Genomic DNA, 22,296 nt, shown 5'->3' on the forward strand with positions numbered 1-22,296 from the left:
TACAGTTTTGATAGATGGTATTTTTATGGGGTTTTTTATGGCAAATTTTAACCAAGATGCAAGTACAATGTTAACCTGACTCATGCTTGTACTCTAGTTGTTGTACTTTAACACAAAAACATTCACTTGCTGTGCAGCTGTACAACACCTGCAGTTAGTCTGCAAAATAGAAAATATTTATAATTTGGAAAAGTCAACACAAGTGGAAAAACTATCTCCTAGAAAACAGGCTCCTGCCTTCATGGTGCTTAGTTGTAGGCCTTCTCTATAGTTTTGGGATTCAGATGTTTCACAGACCAAAACACACTCCACCACTACTAAGAAACATGAAAAATTCTGGTCATTCCCTTAAGTCTCCTCTCCCAAACTACAGGTTGCGCACGCGCTTGTTTCCTCAAAACCCTATTATGAAATTTAAACTAGCTTCTTTTTGTGATTCAAGGACAAGGAGCAAATTGACAGATTCAACATTTTAAGACCGAAAAAGATACCTGATCAAGGAAAATTCTCGCCAGTGGTGCACAGTCAGTGGATTTGAGGAATCGTACAACGTCAGCCACACTCCATTCCAGAGGGTTACTGTCCAGCTGCAGCTTTTCAGCAACTTCCATCTTTATGTCCTAGACAAGCCACCCAGCACAAAAAGAATTCCCAAAATATTACATATGCAATGGACCAATGCTCCCCTCTACTCCCCCATGCTCATACAGCTGCCAAATAAAGCTCTAATGAGAGCTCAAATTGTAGAGGTTTCTTGGTTAGCAGAGATGTGCAGAACAGCACTGTGCTGAGGGCGGAGGCTATAACATTTTTAGAGACAGTAAGCAGGGATCTAAAACCACAATTTGGTGAACACCACATCACTGCTCTGGCTGAACCAAGAGGAGTGCTAACAGCTGGGAAATGGAAAGCTCACTGTTCTGTCTACAGCTTTCTGTTTAGTCTTTATTACAGTCCTGTAATATGACTGCAATAAAAATCATGATTTTTAATTATTCTGTAGTATCTTCACAATGGTAACCAGAGCATTTTATGAAAACACATATACGATGGTTAATACTCCCAAGATATTTGTGCTTGCCCAACAGTAAGCAAGCTAGAACAGAAATCTACATTCGAAGTTACCTTTGGTGAAGGAGGTTTATTTTCATCATCAGAAAAGGAAAAGGTCCTGAGCTTCCTCTTCCGCTTGTCTCGGTCCTGAGCCAGGGAATGAGACAGTTCACTCTGTGTAGGAGAAGATGACAGAGATTTCTTCTCTGATACCTCTGATTCCTCAAGCAATTCGTCTTGGTGCTCTGAGGTACTATCCTCAGTCAGAGATTCTTCATCTACCTCATCCTGGTCATCATCCTCTTCTCCTCCACTGCCCTGAAGAGGTAGGGAAAAAAAAAAAGTGATGAAATAAAAAAAATGTGAAGTTTAGGACAAAAGCTACAATTGCCACCCATTTGTCAGCTGTAACCTGAGGTTACAGGGAACTAACAGTTTGTTGTTTCAAATGTAGCTGGTCAAAAATCACATACCGCATCTCTTAAAGTTGTTGGCAGTCTCATACCTGGGGAGATCCAGCTGGAGTGTTATCCACTGAAGTAGAAGAACGTTTTTTCTTATGAACAAAAAAATGTTTTCGCCTCTTCCGTCTTTTATTTGGTTTCTTCATGGCTACTTCCAGGTTACTGTGGCCACCCGGAGGCCTACCTATCCGCTTGTTTTTCCGCTTTCCATAATAGTGTGCTACCAGGACAGAAGAAAGGAGCACCATGTTGAAATGCACCTTCAGTGTCACTACTTAGGTTTGTCCATCATCAGGACTGGAAAATCAGTCGAAGGACATTTCCCAGTAGAAATCCCAATTCTGCAAAACTTCACAATGATTATGTCTATATTTTCCTCTTCAATTTGGTTTAAGGAAAAAGAGTTACTAGCCAATTTTATTTTCCCTATAAGGATTTACTTTCTTTATCTCTGAGAGGCCCCAAATTATCAGATTTTATACAAAAATCATCAGCCACAGACTTGGTCCAATTTAATGGCGCTTTTTGTGATGTTTTGTAGTTTTTAAACATGACCTCAATACGCTGTTTGTTCTCACAGTGTCAAATGGTTGACGTTAAAGAAAAACTTAAAAACCTAAAAGCTAAGAAAAGAGCTTGAAGATGTTTTATTTTGTTCCACAAAAAATTGGTAAAAGCAATTACAATGCCACTTAAATTATCATATTAGAGTCAGTTCTTGTCCCAAAAGTTGTCTTAAGAAGATAAAGCTTTAAGCACACACCAAAAAGTGAAGCCATGGTTCTACCACTTAATATAGAATTAATTTTTCCTCCCCTACACACTAGCACATGGATATTTTGTAAGCCTGTGTATGTAGTGCTTGAGCCGCTCCTTGTGTAAACAAAGCAATTGTATTTTGGATTCCTTCTGGAGCCAAAGGCAGAACAAACCAAAATATAACACCCGAAGTCCCACCTCGGTTTGAGATCAGCAACCTACTCACTGTATTTAGTCTTTGTCAGGACAGAGCAGTTCTCTGAACACTTATCCAGCACCATCTGTGGGCCAAAGAGGTTTGGACAACATTCCAGCTTGATGCATGTTTTTCTACAGAAATCTGCCACCCGATCTGCTGTCCTCACAACCTCCACAGTTGCACGGTAGCTCTTCCCTTTGTACCTAGCATTGAAAATATGGTCATAATTCAGGAATCCTCTAATTACCAGGATAAAAGTACTTCATTGAGAGGAAGTGTACGAGAATATTGCTTTGAGATCAAACTGAGGGAAAATCTGAGCAATGACGAACCTTATGGACTGACAAGTCCAGGAAACAGGTATTCGTCTCTTATGACAGATCCTCAAGCAAAGAAAAAAAGCCAGCACCAGAGAGATGCCTGTAGTAGCAAACAAATACTATCTGAGAGGACTATCCCAGAGTTTAGATGTTTTGTTTTCTTTGTTCGCTAATGGCTTGTTCTTTCTTTGTTTTTATGGGACTGCAGAAGTGTCCACTGTGAGGTAGACAGCTGGTTCCTAAAACCAAGATGGAGTGCACCAATTCAGCTAATAAAGGTAACAGCAGACAGCTTCTAGTGAGCCATTCTATGCACATACTATGGCAAACAAATGAACTACTGTCACATTTCCAATCAGCTTTCATCTAACTGCTGAACAATTTGTCAGGACAGTCACTTGCCATGACTGCATACACTGCTCCTGTTTGATATAAATTATGAAAAGATTTCTTTTTTTTCCATCATCCTTGCCATGACACTGACAAAACCACACTGTGAAATATCTGCCAGAGTCATTCATCATTTCTGCTTTGCTCTCCCAGCACAGCTACCAGCACATGCTGATATCTACTACGGATGTCTCAGGCCTCCAAGTATCTAGTTAATGCACTGAAGAGCTATGTCATCATAGTCCAGATATCCCTGGTGTCACTACTGTGACAAAAAAAAAAAAAAAAAGCACACAGCAACTTCAGTGAAACCAAACAAAATTATTTTTTTTTCCTCTACTATTCAGCTACATCTATTTACATTAACCTTTCATACGATCTTCCTGTTGTCCAAATCCAGAGCAATCCCTTCAATACAGGGAAAGGTGTTTTTTTTACACATGAAGCTGCTCCAACAGAAGAATTACTGACATGTCCAAAACTATGTAGGAAAGCATGCTACAGCACATTTTGAAAATCTGATCTTTAGTATGCAAACACAGTGACTTAACTACAAGAGTATCACCAGACTATAAAGGAATATCTGGAATTTTTAAATATATGCAAATATGATCACTGCTTTTTTCCTCTGCACAAAATAATCTTGCAAAGAAGCTCCAAGCCCAAAAGCTCAGTGGAAAGCTAGGGAGTGCTTTAGGGTAGGCTTCCATGTCAGGCCATTTCAGAGCACTGCTATAACTTAATTTCAGAGGGATCTTCCTCCACTGAGAAATTTGTGTGGAAATGCCATGGAAGTCTGAGAATCTTCCCAAGCACTATGTGCTTCTGCTTTAAAATACTGACAATTATCTTCAAGTGAATTAAATTATCTTAAACCTCACCTGCAGGTCTGACAGTGTATATGCTATGTTGTACCAGTACCACACCATCCTTACTTGACCACTAGCTGCTTATATGCCAGTAGCAGAGCACACCCGGCATATTAAGGAGCATTAAAATCAGATGCACTTCACCAGATACTCATGAAGAAATTTATAAAGATTTGGAAGTTTAATGGCTGTCAGCATCTTGATATGCTACAAGCAATTTTTCCTTCTCTGAAATGTGAGAAGTTAAAGCATAGACTGCAGAGAACATTGCCATTGGGATCAACTAAGCAGGGAATGGGACAAGAATTTACTTGGCTTTTAGGGTCTCTCCATGCCCATGCCATGCAGCCTCTTCATCCAACTGCAGTTCTCGCAGGACACGGCTAGGTTTGTAAGCTGCGTTGATCAATAAAGTGAGAACCTACCGTGAGGGAGGGAAGAGGAGAAAATACATTTAAGTTCTTTGTACAATAAATCTGTTTTAAAGTGCCAGGGTAGAATAGGAAATTACCTCTATTCATCCAAATTATCTAGCATCAAAGCACTCATTCACAGCAGGATTACAGATAGCTCCCGATACTGCCAAAATGAAAACTAAGAGCCGTCGACACTTTGGACCTTGCCAAACCTTCAGAATTTGTCTGCAGTCTCGAGTGCATCTAGCAATTTCCAAGTCATTGCCCTTGAATTACACATCACTAAATTAAACTCTGGGGCTGAATACTACAAAACTACACAACCTTGGGTAAATCTAAGCACTTATCTTAGAGATTGTTTGACATGTGAAGATGTGGCAAAAAACGCTGCAGGATTTTGCTGCCTGCCAACCTGCTACTTGCTACAAAATCATACTGCAGAATCTTAAGCTCTCCTCTGTTTTGCTTTCATGAACCATGATAAGGCTATAATAAGAATTTTTCTGGTGCTGTAAAGTAACTCAAAGTTGTGAATAACCTGAAGTTAGCAGGGGACAGTACAAAATGTGCATTCAAACTGTATTTCTTATTTTAAGTATGTGCTTATTCCCAATCATTCCCAAATGGGTGGATCAGAACGTTGACATAACAAACTTGCAGCTTCATTCCTTCTAATGCAGCAGACCAGAAGTCTACAGTTCAGAAGAAGAGTATTAAATATAATGCAAGTACCAAACTCACTCTAGGACTCATACACTGAGCAAGAGTCATAATTGAAATGAATACAACTAAGCAAATCGCTTCAACTTTTAGCAACACTCAGCATCTGTTTATCAGCAGGATTTGTGCATATTTTATGCTTTCAGGCAGTGAAGCAGCATTTAACCTTCAAGGTTAAATGACGCTGCCACAGAATTTCACACTTGCTCTTTTGGAGCGCTTACATCAGAGTACTGAAACTTGCAGAAAGGACGAGGTACTTTTCTGTACGCAAAAATGGAACTTTTTCAATAATCAGCTTGACTCTTGTCCACTGGACTGTTGTTTGACAGCATGTCTGCCAGAAACTCTTTCTTAAGGTCTCTCCCAGTTATGATTCCTGCATTTAAAGTGATCATTTCATGAGAGCTCAAGTGTGCACATATAGTTATGCCTTGGGAAAGTTTCAGCCTCTCTGGTCAGATAATAACCACTCCATGACCTTTTTGGAGATTTCAGAAAAATAATTGTTGCCTTAAAGTATCTGTAAATTTGGTGTGAAACACCTTCTGGAGAAGAGGCTCTTTGGTATTAAAGAATGGCCTCTTCCTCCCTCTTCCCCTCCCTCAGTTACATTAGAAAGAAAAAACACAATTTCATCTGATCTTTGCAAATCATATCCAACTTATTAAACACAGAGAAGTCTTTTAATTTTCCAATTACTGAAAACAATTTGCCATTTCTACTAAGAAAATCTGTATTTCCTGTTTTAACATCAATAGTGCAAACTGTAAAGGAGTTTTGGGATTATCTGAAGCTAAATTCTGTTAATTAAAATTGAAGCATTTATTACAGCTATAAAAAGATACTAACTCCTCTGTGGTAATTACAGGTTACTCTGTTTTAACCTAAAATAAAGTTTAGCAGTAGAAGGCTGACTGTAACTCAGATAAATGAGAGGCTTTTACTCTTACCAGCCATTCATAAAACAGTCCATGATTTATACTTGATTTTATGCAAAAAACCCTCTTTACTCATTATCAGTTTAAATTTATTAATTACCCATCTATAATTAGAGAAAGACTCTAGCGTTTATAATAACACTGCTATATGCGGGTCCACTATGTACAACCACCTCACCTCTTTGAGAACAAGAACACAGTTCCCAGGTCCCACAGACTGAGGAAGCTCTGCAATTCTGCCTTTGTTAAGGTAAGGCCCTGAGAAGCACCGGTGGTTGAAGTAGATCTTTGGGCAGCAGTACTTTCCATTAATTACCACTGAGAAATGAGAAAGCAAAGATTTAAATCACATGCTGCAAACTCCCCAGCAAAGAATGACTTCTTGCAGTACGTAACATTTTGCCTGCTGTAAAAAAGGAGGGGGAAAAGTCTTGAATGACATGAATTTGGGGTAGTTTCTGTGTCACATGCATGCTTGCAAATTGTCAAACTACAGGAAATAAAGTTGGTCATTTATCAGAAAAGAAACATTTCTTCCTGGCTAGTCTGATGCTTCAGGGTATTACACCAGTGGGAACAGGCAAGAAGACAACAATCCCAACTTTTTGGTAGCAGAAGCACTTCCTACACAACAATTTCAGATAAATTTCCAGTCCAAAACTTCTCCAAAACTTCTGCTACCAGAGAAGCTGGCAAAGTTATTCCCTACTGTTTATCCTAAACTGCAATATCACATTGCTTTGCATTTTTAGACTCTTTTCCCTCAATCATCAAATAAAAGATGCAGCAACTGATGAATTGACCTTTGATGAAGTGACATCAAGTTTTCTAAACCTATTAAATGGTTCAACGCTGCTCAAAATTAAAGTTATGTATAATATGTACTGCAAGACGCTTATGTATAAATACAAAATTCCTTTACCCTAGCAGTATTGTAGTTTTTCTTGATTGACCAACACTATCACTTAAAGATCTTAAATTCAGTAGTTGATAACCGGCAGAAACATAAATGAAACCAAATTTACATTATGACTCTATTAAATGCCAATTAAAATGCTAAACAAGCACGAATCATTTCTATAAAGCGTGCATTTGGTGCAGCTTCAGATGTGCATTTCACTGTACAGAAAACAGCAGAAGAGGCATTTTGTTGCCAAACAGATAGATCTGTATGACTGTTTCACCAGCAGATGTACTTATTCATCATATTCATTCTTGCAACAGTTTAGAAAATTATTAGATTTCGCCATCTGGCACACAAAGCCATTTACTGTTTGAATTGCTTTTGTTTATCATGATGATGAAGTTATCATAAAAAACAGACAAACCTGCTTCCCCAAGCTAGAATCTAACAACTCAAGAGCACAGATGCAGCATGCCTGTTATGGTTCTCCCAACATTACTAAATGTAACAGGTGACAATAAAAACATAATCTGCATAGGTCACAGTACACATTTGGCTCCACATATCTTCTGCTGGAGGGAGATGTTCTGGTGTAAAAATATAATTTTCAAGTTTAATGCACATATCAATTGCAGGACACAAGTAATTGTATGTTTTTGTTTCACTCTTTTCTGAAGTTCAACAAATCATCAAGGTATGAAAATCTTCAAACCCTTTCCTCCTCTTGCCTCTCCTAACAGAAGAGGGTTGAACAGCTGAACAGTGAGGCAGCTGAACTGTTACAGGATTTTGTCTCTTTGTTAGCCTGCCCTCTCTGATCAATACCTGAGTCAGAAGAGTTCAGTTCCTGGTTCTTTAGTCCATCATGAACTGTCCTTGAAGACAAAATTCTGAAATGAAAAGAAGAAGATTGGGAAAAGGGACAGATGGTAAGGATAGTCACCTCTCAGTTACTAAAACACAACCATTAAATTTATTTTTTTTTCTTCAGCTCCAGCCTTATTAATCTGCTTTTTATACCTCCTCTGTTTCACAATAATAACATGCAAGTACTATCAAATTCAATTTGGAAAGGACTACTGTAATTCTACAGCTAGCAGCAATCCTTCCTTGCTTAAAGTATACAGACTACCATGCTGGTAAACACACCACACAATGATACTGACAACAGTTTACATTTTCTGCCTCCTTTTAACTTCATTTCACATTTCATGGCACAAGACAGTGTACAGTCTTACCTTAGGCATTTTGAAAAAGATGGATTTTAAACAAAATACAACCAAAATGACTCAAGTACTCTGGTAAGAATTCCAATTACAAAACATGGAAGAACAGTCTGCTCAGTATTTTAGGAGCAGTGAAAACATTGGCAGGACTACTGACAGATCTGGTGTTTGTAAAGCTGCAAGAGTCAATAAAACCAACTGTCAGGCATTCTACTGAGCATTTTTGAGCAGGCTCCCATGAAGGAGTTTCATATGCATGACACAGAGTTTATTATAGACAAATTGTAGATATTGGTAGAACTCTCCTTTTTGGCTAGTCTGGGCCAAATTTAATCTTGGGAAGTAACTATTAGAAGTTCTTCTACTAAATGACTCACACTGAAGTCAAATTTTCTGATCAACTGTGCAAAATCACAGCTACATGTTAAGGCAGCCACATTTTCTAAGCATTTTTACATTACAGAAACTGCATTATTTGAGAAGGGAATACAACCAAAAGGGAATCCAGTAATTGTTCCTATTAATCACCATTAAGAAAAAGGCTTGAGCACAAGCTTACAAACACAATCTTAAGATCAGGCTAGTTTTTTCTTAAATGCACTCCAATACTCACAGATTATGCAATCTTTAAAAATTAAAGCTCAGCAATTTCAAGCCCAGAACTTCAATGACTTGACCCATTCAATAATTCAGCTGAGTTGCACTAGCATTATTAAAAAATAAACTCCATGCTTTCTATCTCCTGCTAAAGCAGTGCAAGAGGTCTTTTTCAACATCAACAGGAACTACCAGCATTAAGAGAAATGGATTGTGGAATCTCTGAACCCTCAGTATAGCATTTCTGTAAAGCTAAATCGTCTCTAACGCAACGGGATTTACCAATTAGAAGAAGAAAAAGAAAATAAAACCCAAACTCAGCAAAAAAATAAAAGCAAAAATACAGTTACTTACTGTTTCTCTGGTTGAACTACTGCAATTTTTTTCTGCTTGTTTACTGAAAGGAATAAGAAGAAAATATAAACAGCAAAGTATGGGAGGCAAATGAAACTTCTAGCACAATATATATACTAGACTCATTTCCTCTAAGTTATACATCAAAAAGAAGCTATGTTCAAAATCACTGCAGTGCATAGCTGACCCATGTAATCTGAAGTAACCCAAAAGGTTTACTTCAACTTTCGCTAAGAAGTCATTAAATCAGGCATGCATAACCCCAGTCTTCTAGGAAATCTCACCTTTTGTGCATCTTTCTTTGCATCATAGCCCCTAAACTACAGCCCCATAGACCTGTAATACCAGCCGAAAAGGAATGATATGATTTCCTTTTCAGCACCCAAAGGTGCAGAAAGCTAACCAAAGGTTAGGTGCATAGACCTAACTCACCACTTTACTGGCACAGTAACTTCAACACTGTTTAACTTTGAAATGGAATGAAATTATCTGGTTAGGGACATACAAGACTTAAGCCAATTGCTATGGAGGAAAACACTGTTGCAACTAAGAAAGTCAACTAGGAGACAGGTCCAGTTGCTAATTCTGGCTTTCACAATCAGGTAATAATATCAAACAAGGTAATGCAACATGTGGCCCTTCAGCAATTTCAGGCTTTGTCCCCAACAAACTTCTGGAATTTTTTTTAAAAGCATCTTTTCCCTCATTAGGTCCCCCCTGCCCGCTTCCTCCTCTGTCCCTGGCAGTGCAGAAATGTCTCAAGATTAGTTTCTCTTGCTTTAACTTGCAGTAAATGACAGCTCATTTCAATCTTACAGTTTTATTATCTTACTTAATAAACATTCAGGAAGTTCTTCAGTTTCTCTCACTCCCATTAAACTTTAATAAACAGAGCTCACTAACCAGTTGAGAGAAGACACTATCTTACGCTACTTATTCACGTAGTTAAAACAGTAGGATTTACTTTTCAACATTTTGTCATTAACGGATCATTACCATCTGGCCCATTTAGAAAGCTAGACCCCCTTATTTCAACTCCAAAATGTATACACACCCAATACCATTTTGTTATGGCATTAATTTTGACTTGCACAAGTGCAAATGTAAAATCAGTACCAGGGTCAGACACACGGCAAGAACAGCTCAGACAAAAGTATAAGCACAGCATGGGGGTGTGTGCATACACACAGAATGACCCCTTTATTGTGACTAATTGATCATTTCCACACACTCATACAGTGTGCAAGGGTCTCAAGCCAACACTGCCTGCTTTGGAGTTGTTGTATGGATTCCAACTGGACCTAACAGCCAGGGTAACAGTTGCACAAGGCATAGACTCTCTGTACATAGTAAACGTTTCCAAATTCAGTGATGCCAGCAATAATTCTGCAGTAGCCTGCTCCTGAAGGTCTTGCCATCTCTATCAACCCAGCTGACCACTGCAAATAGAACAGAACTGATACCTATTGCTTTGCGAGGAGGTCTGAGCTGATATCCATTCGTTTCACACCAACCCACTGGAAATATATTCATTGATTCCACGCTCACTATACAGTCAGGGACGGGCTTCGTGGAGCCTGTTCAGTTTAGAGAAGCAAAAATTGAAACAAAAAAATAAAAAACCTCATTTGGTTAATGCTTGCTATATGTTTGCCAGTGAAGCTGCTTTTACTTATGGTGTATCTGGAACACAACATCAATTGTTTATTCATTCCCTTTTACTGACCAGATTCTTTACTGACCTCATTTGATTCCTCCTAAAGGCTGGAAATGGGATTTTGTCATCCACAGTTTAGCAAAGATGCACAGTGCATAGTAAGTGCATGCTGATGTACTTTCAATCAAGAAATGGGATTATAGTGGAGAATGGCTGAAATAGGCCTATTTTATCTTAATGAAGAACCTCTCAAAGTTTTCTTCCTAGGTCTGGACAAAGCTTGCTCAGAATGCAAGACACTCCCCTTTGTAAAACTGTTACAAAGCCCTTGCTTTCTACAAGACACTGATCAGCACTTCACAGAGTGCAGTAGCCTAGCACTGACACACTGCAGTGCACAAATGCCATTTCTGCCTGGCTTAAATAAGCACTGCCACCCAAGGCTAACTGGGACACAGACAATGCAAATGGGTTTTTGCTGTGTCTTCACTGAGGAAACGGTGACTTGCTGCCCATACTCTGCATGCAGTGAGTTTGCTCCAGATACTCCTCAGGTTTGATGATGGTACTACAGAAGAATCAATGCAAGTGCTACCCTCCTCTCCCACATCAGGCTTACCCTCCAGCTGAAGCCAGAGGTAGGAATCTTTCAACTTTGTGACTGTAGCAATGCAAACTTCTTCAGGATCAACTGGGTTCACAGCCTCAAGTTTCATATTCTCTTTAAATCCATGGTCAGAAGTTAACTAGGAAAAAGACAGAATACTTCAGTAAAATACCATCTGTATATCCAGTATCTGATATGAATAGCCATGAATGGGAGCAATAAAAACATAAAAGCCTCAGTGTTTGAGTGACATAGAAAGATACTCACACCATCAGAGAAGATTTCAGATAATTAGCACATTGAAAACAAGTAAGATATATTACCAACTACAAAGAACTTAAGTTAAAAAAGGCTCTATAGACAGACCTAGAAAAGAACATGTTTGTACTCAAAAATAAGGATGCTGAGACTCACTGAAAGGATCGAGTGCATTCTAAGCAACCAGGAATTCTCTGTTGCTTGCTACCTAAGTGTTAAGTCTGACAAATAGTCTGACCAGGCTCTCTATTCTATTATCCTAGTTTAGAAATCCACTTTATGTATGCAAATAACATTCCTGCCTCATCCAAATGAGTTCTGGAAGACAGCAAAGGAAGCTTTCTTTTCATTTTACATTTTTTGGATAAGTTGCATTTTACTTCATTCACCAATTTAGTCCATATTTAGAAAAAAATTCCTAAAACATAAGCATGGATATTTATCCAGCTCTGAAGCTCCTGAATTAAAGATAAGAAGTAACAGCCAGACAGAGGACTCTTCCTCCCAGAGCCACTCTACAGCATAATTACAGGATCAATACATTATGAATTCTGGAACTAGCCTACAGTGATCAACTCTTCTCAGAAAAGGGATAATAAATTCAATGACCTGTTCTAAGATGCTACAGCTTACAAGACAGAACGAGGGCAACAAGAATTCATAGCCAGCAACACCCTCTTCAAAAAAACGTAATTATTAATTTTAATTTCTTCCCCTAAGCACTGCAATAGCCCAAGTATTGTAAATGGAATTGGAAGGCAGGTGTTAATAGTACCCTTTTCCGCTTGACAACGTATTGTGCTTTGGGAGACAGCAATACTGTCACTGAACCAACAAAAGCCCAAAATCTAGCAAGTACTTCAGGCACTGATTAATGTAAAATGATTATTTGGTACTAATTTAAGATGACTTGGTATTGATTAATACAATTGAATGAATTTTTCAAGCTGAAAGGAAGGAAGATTGAAAGAGTACACTAAGTAAATGAAAATAAGGTCTATTAAAATGCCCTGTTTCCTCAACTGCAGGAGTGCCAACGATTGATGCTGGTTTATGACTATTCCACAGACTCTTACACATCTCAATTTCACAAAACAATCATATATTTTCGATCTGCTTTCTCACAACTGAAGCATTTGATCCACCACTTCCTTATCTAGGAAACTGGCATGCACCCACTTCAGTTCACATGCATTTGTACTCTATTAACTCTTATGTTTCCTCAGTTATCACAGGTAAGGTGTTAGAGTACTCAAATACATCCAGAGGAGGGCAACAGAGCTGGTGAAGGGGATGGAAGGGGCTCCTATGAGGAGCGTCTAAGGACTCTGGGTTGGTCTAGTTTGGAGAAAAGGAGCCTGAGGGGTGACCTCATCACTCTTTACAGCTTCCAGAGGTGGGGAAGTGGAGAGGGAGGGGCCGATCTCTTCTCCCTGGTATCCAGAGACAGGACACGTGGGAATGGTTCAAAGCTGCGCCAGGGGAGGGTCAGATTGGACAATATAAAAGCATTTCTTTACCAAGAGGGTGGTCAAACACTGGAACAGGCTTCCTAGAGAGGTGGTCAATGCCCCAGGCCTGTCAGTGTTTAAGAGGCATTTGGACGAGCCCTTAACAACATGCTTTAACTTTTGGTCAGCCCTGAAGAGGTGAGGCAGCTGGACCAGACGATCATTGTAGGTTCCTTCCAACTGAACTATTCTATTCTATTCTACTTGGAAAGGTAACTTAAGTCAAAAACATGCTAAAGGTTCTTCTCTCTGGAATCAAGAATGTCATTCATATAACAGAAGAGAGATTTTTCGGCAAGAGAACCTTACCGAAGGGAAGCAGCTCTGGGGAGCTGCCTCAGCACCACATTGTTTGAGGTAGTCTGCCCAATCGAAGTCCTGCCCAGGATAACCTAGGTGAAGAAAAAGCAAATGGGTTAGTTTAACAGCATGAGACTCATTTTAAACTGACATGAAGTACAGATCACTGAAATCTTTTTGCGTCACTCCAGTCTGCCAGCTGACCAGGGCTTCACTGAGCCATGTGAGGTCAGCCCACAACAGGGTTCTCCTGTATTTGAGATGTCCTCTTTATTTTCATTGCAGAGGGACTTCGGGCCCTGCCCCACCTCGATTCCCACTTTTGACTTGAAATGGTGTGAAACTAAATGTGACTTCACAGAGAGCAACCTGAAGCGTAAATAAAGTACATCTGCTAAGCAGACAAGGACTGCAATTGAGACATGGGGAAGCGTTTACACCGTTTTCACAGGGTACAGATGAAATTCGGGAAAAGTTTCTGCAAGATTACTTCATTGATGTTATGTCAGCTCTGAAACCTTTTTTTTTTTTTTTTAGATAGAGCACTCAAAATGTGCACAATACCAACATATTACTCTCTCAAAAATATGTTAAATGCTAAGTCATTAAAGAGAGCAGTTAGGCGTCCTAAGAGGCTCGTCAAGTTTGCTAACAGCTGTAAATCTGCAATACATGTTTGAAGGGAAGAGTCTTAACATGGTGTCCATCAGGAGACAGATCATCTTTCCAAGAAAAAAACAAATTAAATTCTTCTTGGAGGAATACTTTGCTTCCCTGTGATCTAATAAAAAGCAAATTAACTGAAGGGAACTAAGTGCAAAAATGTGCTGCCATGATAGTAATTTAGTATTAACATGACAATCTAAAAACATGAAGTTCAACCTTCCCTCAGAAAGGGCCTAACCTCAGAAGGACCTATTTATTTTTTTCAGTTTCATCAGTACCAGTAGGGCTCTTGAGGCCTCCCACAATTCAGAATGCCCACTATTTCCAGGGGAACTAAGAGAAGTTAAGTTTAAGACTTTTGTCAGCTCCGGTCACATGCCTGGGACGTGAGAGTTCATCTTTCACATGCAAAATTCTAGGTAATGCTGGCTCAAGCAAAGCCACTTTTTGTACCTCACCCAAGGAAAGGTAAAAGACAAACATCCTATGGACTTTGTTCCTCTAATGTCATGAGCAGCTAAAGCAAAACATTCCGAATACAGTGGTGGTGAATAAGAGTACTGAGTCCCTGGTTTTACAATACAATTGACATTTCCATTTTGAGAAAATGAATAAATATTTCAGTAGCTGAGGATCTCTCCCCTATTCCCTTATGTCCTGAAGCAACATTTCAGCAATCTGCTACCTTGCCTGATAGGTCCTTGAAAAAAAACCCTTCATTAACTTCTAACTGATAAGATATTATAAAAATATTATAAAATGTTGGATAACAATATTCCATTTTGACCAGAAGTAAAAATCCAATGCAAAGTCTATAGGCTTCTGATATCATGTTAATTAATGCTGAAATCAACATTGCCTTCAGCCCTGGAACACATACTCCATTCGTCCAAGCGTTCAGGTTTTTATGCGTGACCAGCATCCCCAGCCACTGTCATCTTCTCAAATCCAGGCACGTACCCAGGGAACTTCAGTTTCACTAACTCAAAGCTCCTGTTTCTCAGAATTTGATCCTTCTTGTTCTTTGCTTGTGCTGCTACATGTAATTCTTTTGCAAAAGTGCTGTCCTAAACACAGCACTCTGGGGACTGGCAATCTACTTCCTTCAAGGAGGAGTGAGCATGACAAGCTTGCACAAACATACCTGGTGGGGGACTGAGATGCAAGCCGTTCTTCAGACTCCACTGCACAGGGAAAATACCAGCACTGTTGACATGACAGATGTAAGACTGGCTGGTTGTACGGTCTGGTCTCAAGTCATCAATTTCTATCATGAAGTACTTCTCATTGTATACCTGTAGTTAGCCAAAAGAGAACCATGTGGTCTTGTAAGTAGCAGATTCTGATCTACTGCTCCCTCTCCCTCATTTTGATAACTTTATTAAACAGCAACACTGCACAATGGAAACCCTTTACCTTGAAATACTGTGAGGGTTAAAAAAAAAATAATTAAAAGATAATCTATGGGATTCATAAACCACCAGACTTCTCTGCGTTAGCTGGAAACTTAACAAAAATAAATAATACTACTAATAAAAGGTAATGTATGAGCACTTCAAAAATAAGGTGATCAGGTGCTGTATGAAATTTTCTTATGAAAAATGCAGAGAAATTAGAGTTTGTGGACTTACTACCATTCTGTAATAACAAACTTCTTATTTCAACAACACTGAACTGTGTCCCAGGATGGACTGTCACAAGCAAAACCACTACACTCTTGAAGTAACAAGGAGAGCAAGACAAGCAAATATGAAGAGAAGTAAATGATTTTGCTTCGCTTGGAACTGGTTGCACCTTCTAGTAACAAGCGAGCATCTTACTTGAAGAAACTGTATGTTAGAGTTTAGAAGAGAGAGACCACCAAAATGTAAGGTATTATATATTGAGACACTCTCTGTCCTAAGGAAAAAGCAACAGTTCTTGAAACATACATAAAAAAAGATTTAAAAATAATGTCCTGGTTTTATGTTGTACAGCAAGATTTTGGTTTACTACATCAAAGGAGGTCTCTTTAGAACCTTTCACCTGATTACTAGCACAGGAAGATAGAAGTTGCTCAAAACCTGATTACATTGGGAAGTTTTCATTTCAACTTTTATATCCATGTGTGGGCCCTTGTTTGAGAATCAGGCCACCTAAATGTCAGAGCTTGCATATGGTAATGACATAACTTTTGCAAAAACAAAACCCCCAAAATCTATCTTCAACTGGATGCTCAGATTACGAGGGATTACATGTAATGTTAAAAATCTGGGTTTGACAATATTAGTCATTTGATCTTTTGAGCTTGAATCTTTATGGAACTCTTCCCCTCCATTCAAATCCAATGGCTTCACCACCAGCTGTTAAGATTCTTTTTCACAGCAACCTGCCCTCTAAGGGAGACATACAAAATACTTAATTTGAAAACTACTTCAAGATTTTAATATAATCAGTTAGTGAGAATTTCCTGAGCATTTAAGAACATAAGTAGCAGTAGAATTGAATCTTAGCAGGACAACTTAAAGAACCCTGGTACCTTGAGAACTGTAGCAGGAGAGATTACAAAAGGAGCCATTGGGTCCACAGCTTCTAACTTCATGCCTTCAGAGAACGAATGCACTCCAATCACAGGTTTATCCTGAAAAATGATGTATCAGTGTGATTACCAGCCCTTTCTCCATCATAAAAAAGACATACTTTACACAATTCAACTGAAGAGGATAACTTGATATTTTATTAGTTCATTCTAAGAAATCAACATGTCAGAGTACCAGCAACTTCTCTATAATGAAAAGGCCAACTATGCTCTCTGAGACTGACAATTTTCTATGAGTTCTAGGAAACTGAGTCCCCAAGGTTTCCTCCTCTGACATTCTCCACACAGAAGCAAGGTTACGCAATACAGGGTCACCTGGTAAATCAATAGAAATGGGTTTTTTTCCCCCCTAACATTTGAGCTACACTATAAGAGAACTATAAAAGTCTCCATTTTCAGCCTAACAAAAACCTGCAAAACAGGGCTTCTGCTCCAGAATTATGTATACCCTGCTCTGTATATGACCCAACACATTCAAGAGCAACAGCACTTCTATTCTGCTTATATGGGTCCAAACAAGGCCGAGAAAAATGAACAAAGAACTTGAAGGACTAAATTTACATTCCTACTTGTCAAGATTGATTTTTTTTTTTAAATTTCAATACATACATATTTAAATTCAGACTCATTAGTAATATTTGGTAACACTCAGGATGTAACTATAGTTACACTCACGTGTAACTGTATCAGGTTAGAGATTAGATGTTACACATGTTAAACTTTTCAATGTACTCACACAATTAGAGAGACTGTAGTCACCCTGCACCCTCTAGAAGGACAGTAATCAATCTGCAAGACCAGCTGGTGAACAACTAGAAATGCCATTATAAAGAATCAGAACCAGGGATTTTTCCCAGTATGACAACTAATGGCTCACATACTTGTGATGGGTGCATGGTCTAACTTAACAAGAATTGTACAATAGTATGATTATTTTTTATTATTCTTACTTTTTTAAACTAGAGGGAGAGAATACAGCATTTTCATTATATCATCCACAGCATTAAACTACACATACTGTGTCTTCACCTTAAAGAGATCTGTAGGAACTGATGACTCCTCTTCCTCCTCTTTCACCTGCTTCAGGATCTCTTGCCAATCTGCTTCACTCTTCAAGGACCTAATGGCTTGAGTAAAAAGAAAGGAAAACAGTGAATGAAGTCATCTTCCTTCTTCTTTTCCTTCAGAACACATAGCAATGAAGCCAAAAGTTTGATTTGTGCTCCTCCAACTGCTAAATTCGTATCTGTTCAGAATCTGTGCAAATACCTCCCTTCTTAAAAACTGTTTTCTTTGACATTTGGACATGTTATAAAAACTGACTGAAGTCAAGCAACATTGTATCACCCATATGATGCCCAGTCTAGTTTTTCTGAGAAAACAGAGATCACATCAACACTAAGGAAAACTTCTGGAGAAACGTACAACCAGAAAAAAAATCCCCAGCTGGATAATGCTTGCTTGTTTTAGGCTTAAGCAAGCAGAAAGTTCAAGAAATGTTCCACAAGTCTGTCCCAGCTGTGTAAGTTACTCTTTTAGCATCTGTAATTGCAGACCACACACCTCTCTGATAGAAGAGGAACTACTTGTACCTGTGAGTATATCAAAGCTCTTATGTAGACATAAAAAGGAAACAAATCCAGTAGCTAACTAATATTTTTTGAAGACATTATTCACTTAAATAACACTGTGGGATCCACCCATCTAGTGTCCGCCAGCAGTTTGGCGTCTCCCTGTTCACAACCTGCAGAGACTGGTGGAGCACTAGAAAAGGCAGTATGCTCAGTCATTTCAACAGAAATTGGTTTGGTTTCTTCAGCATGATTTCTTCTTGCTGTAAGGGGAAAACATCTAAAAAAAAAAAAAAACCCCACAACAAAACCAACTGCTCTAAACAACCTGAACATCCCCAACTCATAGCACAGAGTGTGCCAGAACCTTAGATGTATACCTGCCTTTGCAGAAAGCCTTTAGGGTAAATGATCAACATTTTCCAGTTTTATCCCAAGACTTCCCCTCATCAGGAAACATGCTACATCATCGCTCAGCTCATAAACACTCCATTTGTGTTTCAGCCATTTTATGCCCTGCTTCTTTGATGACCCAGCCTGATGTGCACATGCCTGGAAAACATGGTTATCTGTCCCACTCTCTGCCTCCATGCACTTGTTCCCTGGGCACCCGGTTTTAAGGCCATTTTCATATCCACATAATATCTCTTTAGACAGTGTCTTAATTAGCTCAATGAACCTGGAGTCACAACTGCAAAAGCTCCTGTTGAGCAGTACTTCAAAACCAGATGACTCTTCTCTCCCCAGGAATACAAACCTACCAAAAATAACCTTGAAGGCAATCCCTTCCTCAGTTCCTCCCTCTCCACAAACAGGTGGAAAGTTTTGACAGGCAAAACCATTTAGCAGCTTTTGAATGAGTGGGTGAAAATTCTTGTAGGACTTTTACTAGTGTTTTCACTTACATTTTATTAGGCACAATATCTGTCAGATCACACACTGATTATGTGACCACCACACGCATCCAGAGGCAGATTTAGAGCACTAAAGCAGCAGCAGTATTCTCTAGCCTCTGATCACCATATAAAAGATACATGTTTTGAAGTACCTAAAGGTGGTTGCAGGCTATATCCATGTTGAGCTGCCCAGCCCACTTGATGAAGGAAAGGGTCCAAGTAGAATAGCCATTGGTCAAATTTGTCAGAATCCTCCAGCCCTTCATATCGCAATTTCAGTCTCCCACCAACATTTTCCACCACGTTGACTATCCAGGCTTCCAGGGAATCCCGGATGTTTTGCAGTTCTAGTCGGGAGCCTGGTGCAATGAGATCCAATGGATTTTTCCCTCTGTGAAGCTACAAGAAGAACACAAATTATTCTGTACAACAGAACAAAACAAATCCTGTACTTCCACTTCTTTATACACATTCTTTTTGCATAAATAAAGTATGAATACAGAAGAAATAGAGGCCTCTTACTAACACAAGACAACAGAAATGACCAATGGTTAGAATTGCTGGTGTTTGCATCAGAGCTTCTGCACTGCCTGTAGATACAGTCATACATTTCACTTAAGTCCTCATCCTTTTCAGAAGCATCATCACTTACATATTCAAGGTTTGAAGGAAACATAAATAATCTCTTTCTAAAACTGAGTCATCTAGCATACAGAGATGACTAGACAGAAAACATACAAAGATTAAAATGTTGGTTGTAAAGAAGACATCAACAGCATTTTCCAAAAAAATAATGTTCTGTACTTTACAACCAGACACTGACATGAGGTGCAAACATTGTTTTAAGTGCAAAGGAGGGGACAAAAATTTGGTTCTTCACTAGCAAAGATGCCAGATTTAAGTAAAACAGTAACCTGCCCATTAGTGTAAAAAAAAAAAAAAAAAAAAAAAAAGCGAAAGGAGTCCACTGAGAAAGGGGACAACATGAAAGCTATACAAATAAAGGATTATCTCCTTAGAGCTGTATGAAAGAGGAGCACAATAGGAGGAAGACTGAAACCTAAGGGAGTTTAAAAATGGTCTTTCTTTTGATAGGATTGATGAACAATCCAAACCTGCAGTGACAGATATGTTTCAGGACAACACTATCAAAATTAAATACTGTAAATAGGAAACACTAGAGATCGGAACTTTAAGGTCAGCAGCATACTACAATGCTCCCTAAACTTAAAAAAGAAGTTCAACTGACAATCTGAATAGGGGTTCCCTTAATGACGAAGGGGAAAATCAAGACAAAACCCAAGATGCAGCACATTGCAGCACTTACCCCCTCCAGCAGGTTAGCAGGAGCACTGCACGCTCCTTTCAGCACCCGCTGAAGGAATTCCTCCTGGTCAGGTATCTTGTCCTTGATACCTAAGTGAAAAGTCAAGAAGAAAGACTGTGGTTCTTCCTTCCAGTTAAAAATTATTTAGACAAGACACTACCACACTCTTGCGCTGCCTAATTCACAATAATCTGCCACAAACTCACCAGTAACATCTTAAAAGAAGAAACAAAACAACAAAATCTTTAAAGGAAATGACAGAGCAGTAGAATTTGGTGGGTGATGATTAAGATAACCACAAGCCTCTGTAAAAATAAGTCCAGTTCTGAAATGAAGCTAACTCTTTCTCTGGTGAAAGAGCAGTCTCCTACTGTAAGTCACGGGATTTCAGAAAAACGTGGCAGACAACCTCAACTTGTCATCACAGCAACACCCCCTGCACATAACAGCAATTATGAAGACTACCTGCCAGGCTTACAAAGGACAAAAGCATACTTTTGTATGTACTCCCTGCTTCTGCACATAGAGCCAATACCTTCAGGCACTTTGAGAATCTTCTTGTTCTGCTCACACCAGCCGATGGGGTGTAAATCGGCTGTCATGATATCACACCAAAAGTCAGCCTTGCGGTCTTCCCCGTAACCATCGTAGCGCAAGAGGAGCAGCTGCCCACAGGTAGTAATGATGGTGGCTACCCAGTAGGTGTTTTGGTCAGACTTGACAGCAACTTCTAGCTTCATACCAGGGGCAAAGCCATTCTGCAAGCTTGTATCCACCTGAAGAGGAAGAAGATCATAATATTTGAGCACCTCCCAGAAACTTTGTGGAACAATTTAGAAATGTTCATTAGCAAGAAAACCTCAAGTCAAATGCCATCCAGTCTCTTCAGAGAAACAACTTCATCACATTATGTGACCCAAACCGGAATGCACACAGAATCCTCACTAATGAAACCTCCTTTGCATTTCAGAGTATCTTTTCAACCTTAAATCAATACCTTGCAATTCATCTTCCTGACCCAGATAATACCTCACCCATCACTGAAAGGCCTTCCAACTCATAGCTGGACTGTCAAGGTAGGCAAAACTAAACGTCAAATTCAGCAACACAACTTTGACTTTTTGTGTTAAACTATGTCTTTCAACCTCTTTGGACAAAGAGCCTGTTTAAAGTACATACACATGCTTTAGATAAGAATACCACTGTGTCTTTGGCATGCCCATTTAAGAAGTCATGAATCCACACAAATTGCAGAATAAGGATTTTTTATGTCTCTATCCAAGAACCTGAATAATTCTGTATGTAGCATTGTTACATAAATTGCATGGAACATAAACAGTATGTGTTCTTCAGTGAACTCATGTTTTGACAACAGTAAGTCACCAAACACTGTGTGTGCTCTGTGTGTATGTGTGTGTGTTGTGTGCAGGTGAGGAATCTGACTGCACACTACACTCAGATACTGAAATGTGAACTTAAAAACAGAAGGCAAAACATTAAGTTTCTCATATCCCTAACTTCTCCTAGCTCAAACACTCCTGAAAGAGCAGAAGGACCCTGTTCTGCTCTCACTCTAGTATGCTTCTGATCTTAATTCCATGTGCTCAGTCTTAATTAAAAATCTAACATGTCGATCCCTTGTTCTCAGATGAATGTAACTGGTGTTTTCTTTAAAGTGGTCCCAAATTCCATTTCCTCTTTGAATCAACTGCA

At 39.1% G+C, this 22,296-nt stretch overlaps 1 protein-coding gene across 1 annotated transcript in view; it reads right to left on the reverse strand.

The window, feature by feature from the left end:
• Positions 1 to 22,296, reverse strand: part of SFMBT1 (Scm like with four mbt domains 1) — an 80,949-nt gene that overhangs the window by 5,907 nt on the left and 52,746 nt on the right. Inside the window, exons 4-21 of the mRNA XM_074879522.1 lie at positions 21,119 to 21,359; positions 20,584 to 20,672; positions 19,409 to 19,655; positions 17,819 to 17,916; positions 16,730 to 16,831; positions 15,356 to 15,506; positions 13,555 to 13,637; positions 11,489 to 11,615; positions 10,676 to 10,789; positions 9,213 to 9,255; positions 7,861 to 7,925; positions 6,310 to 6,449; positions 4,366 to 4,475; positions 2,503 to 2,678; positions 1,559 to 1,737; positions 1,336 to 1,371; positions 1,126 to 1,227; positions 492 to 620 (exon numbers count right to left, since the gene is read on the reverse strand). Of these exons, the coding sequence (XP_074735623.1) occupies positions 492 to 620; positions 1,126 to 1,227; positions 1,336 to 1,371; positions 1,559 to 1,737; positions 2,503 to 2,678; positions 4,366 to 4,475; positions 6,310 to 6,449; positions 7,861 to 7,925; positions 9,213 to 9,255; positions 10,676 to 10,789; positions 11,489 to 11,615; positions 13,555 to 13,637; positions 15,356 to 15,506; positions 16,730 to 16,831; positions 17,819 to 17,916; positions 19,409 to 19,655; positions 20,584 to 20,672; positions 21,119 to 21,359 (2,232 nt within the window). The remainder of the gene's footprint in view (positions 1 to 491; positions 621 to 1,125; positions 1,228 to 1,335; positions 1,372 to 1,558; positions 1,738 to 2,502; positions 2,679 to 4,365; positions 4,476 to 6,309; positions 6,450 to 7,860; positions 7,926 to 9,212; positions 9,256 to 10,675; positions 10,790 to 11,488; positions 11,616 to 13,554; positions 13,638 to 15,355; positions 15,507 to 16,729; positions 16,832 to 17,818; positions 17,917 to 19,408; positions 19,656 to 20,583; positions 20,673 to 21,118; positions 21,360 to 22,296) is intronic.

This window comes from Strix uralensis, chromosome 10 (genome assembly GCF_047716275.1).
Source record: "Strix uralensis isolate ZFMK-TIS-50842 chromosome 10, bStrUra1, whole genome shotgun sequence".
Lineage (NCBI taxonomy): Eukaryota > Metazoa > Chordata > Aves > Strigiformes > Strigidae > Strix > Strix uralensis.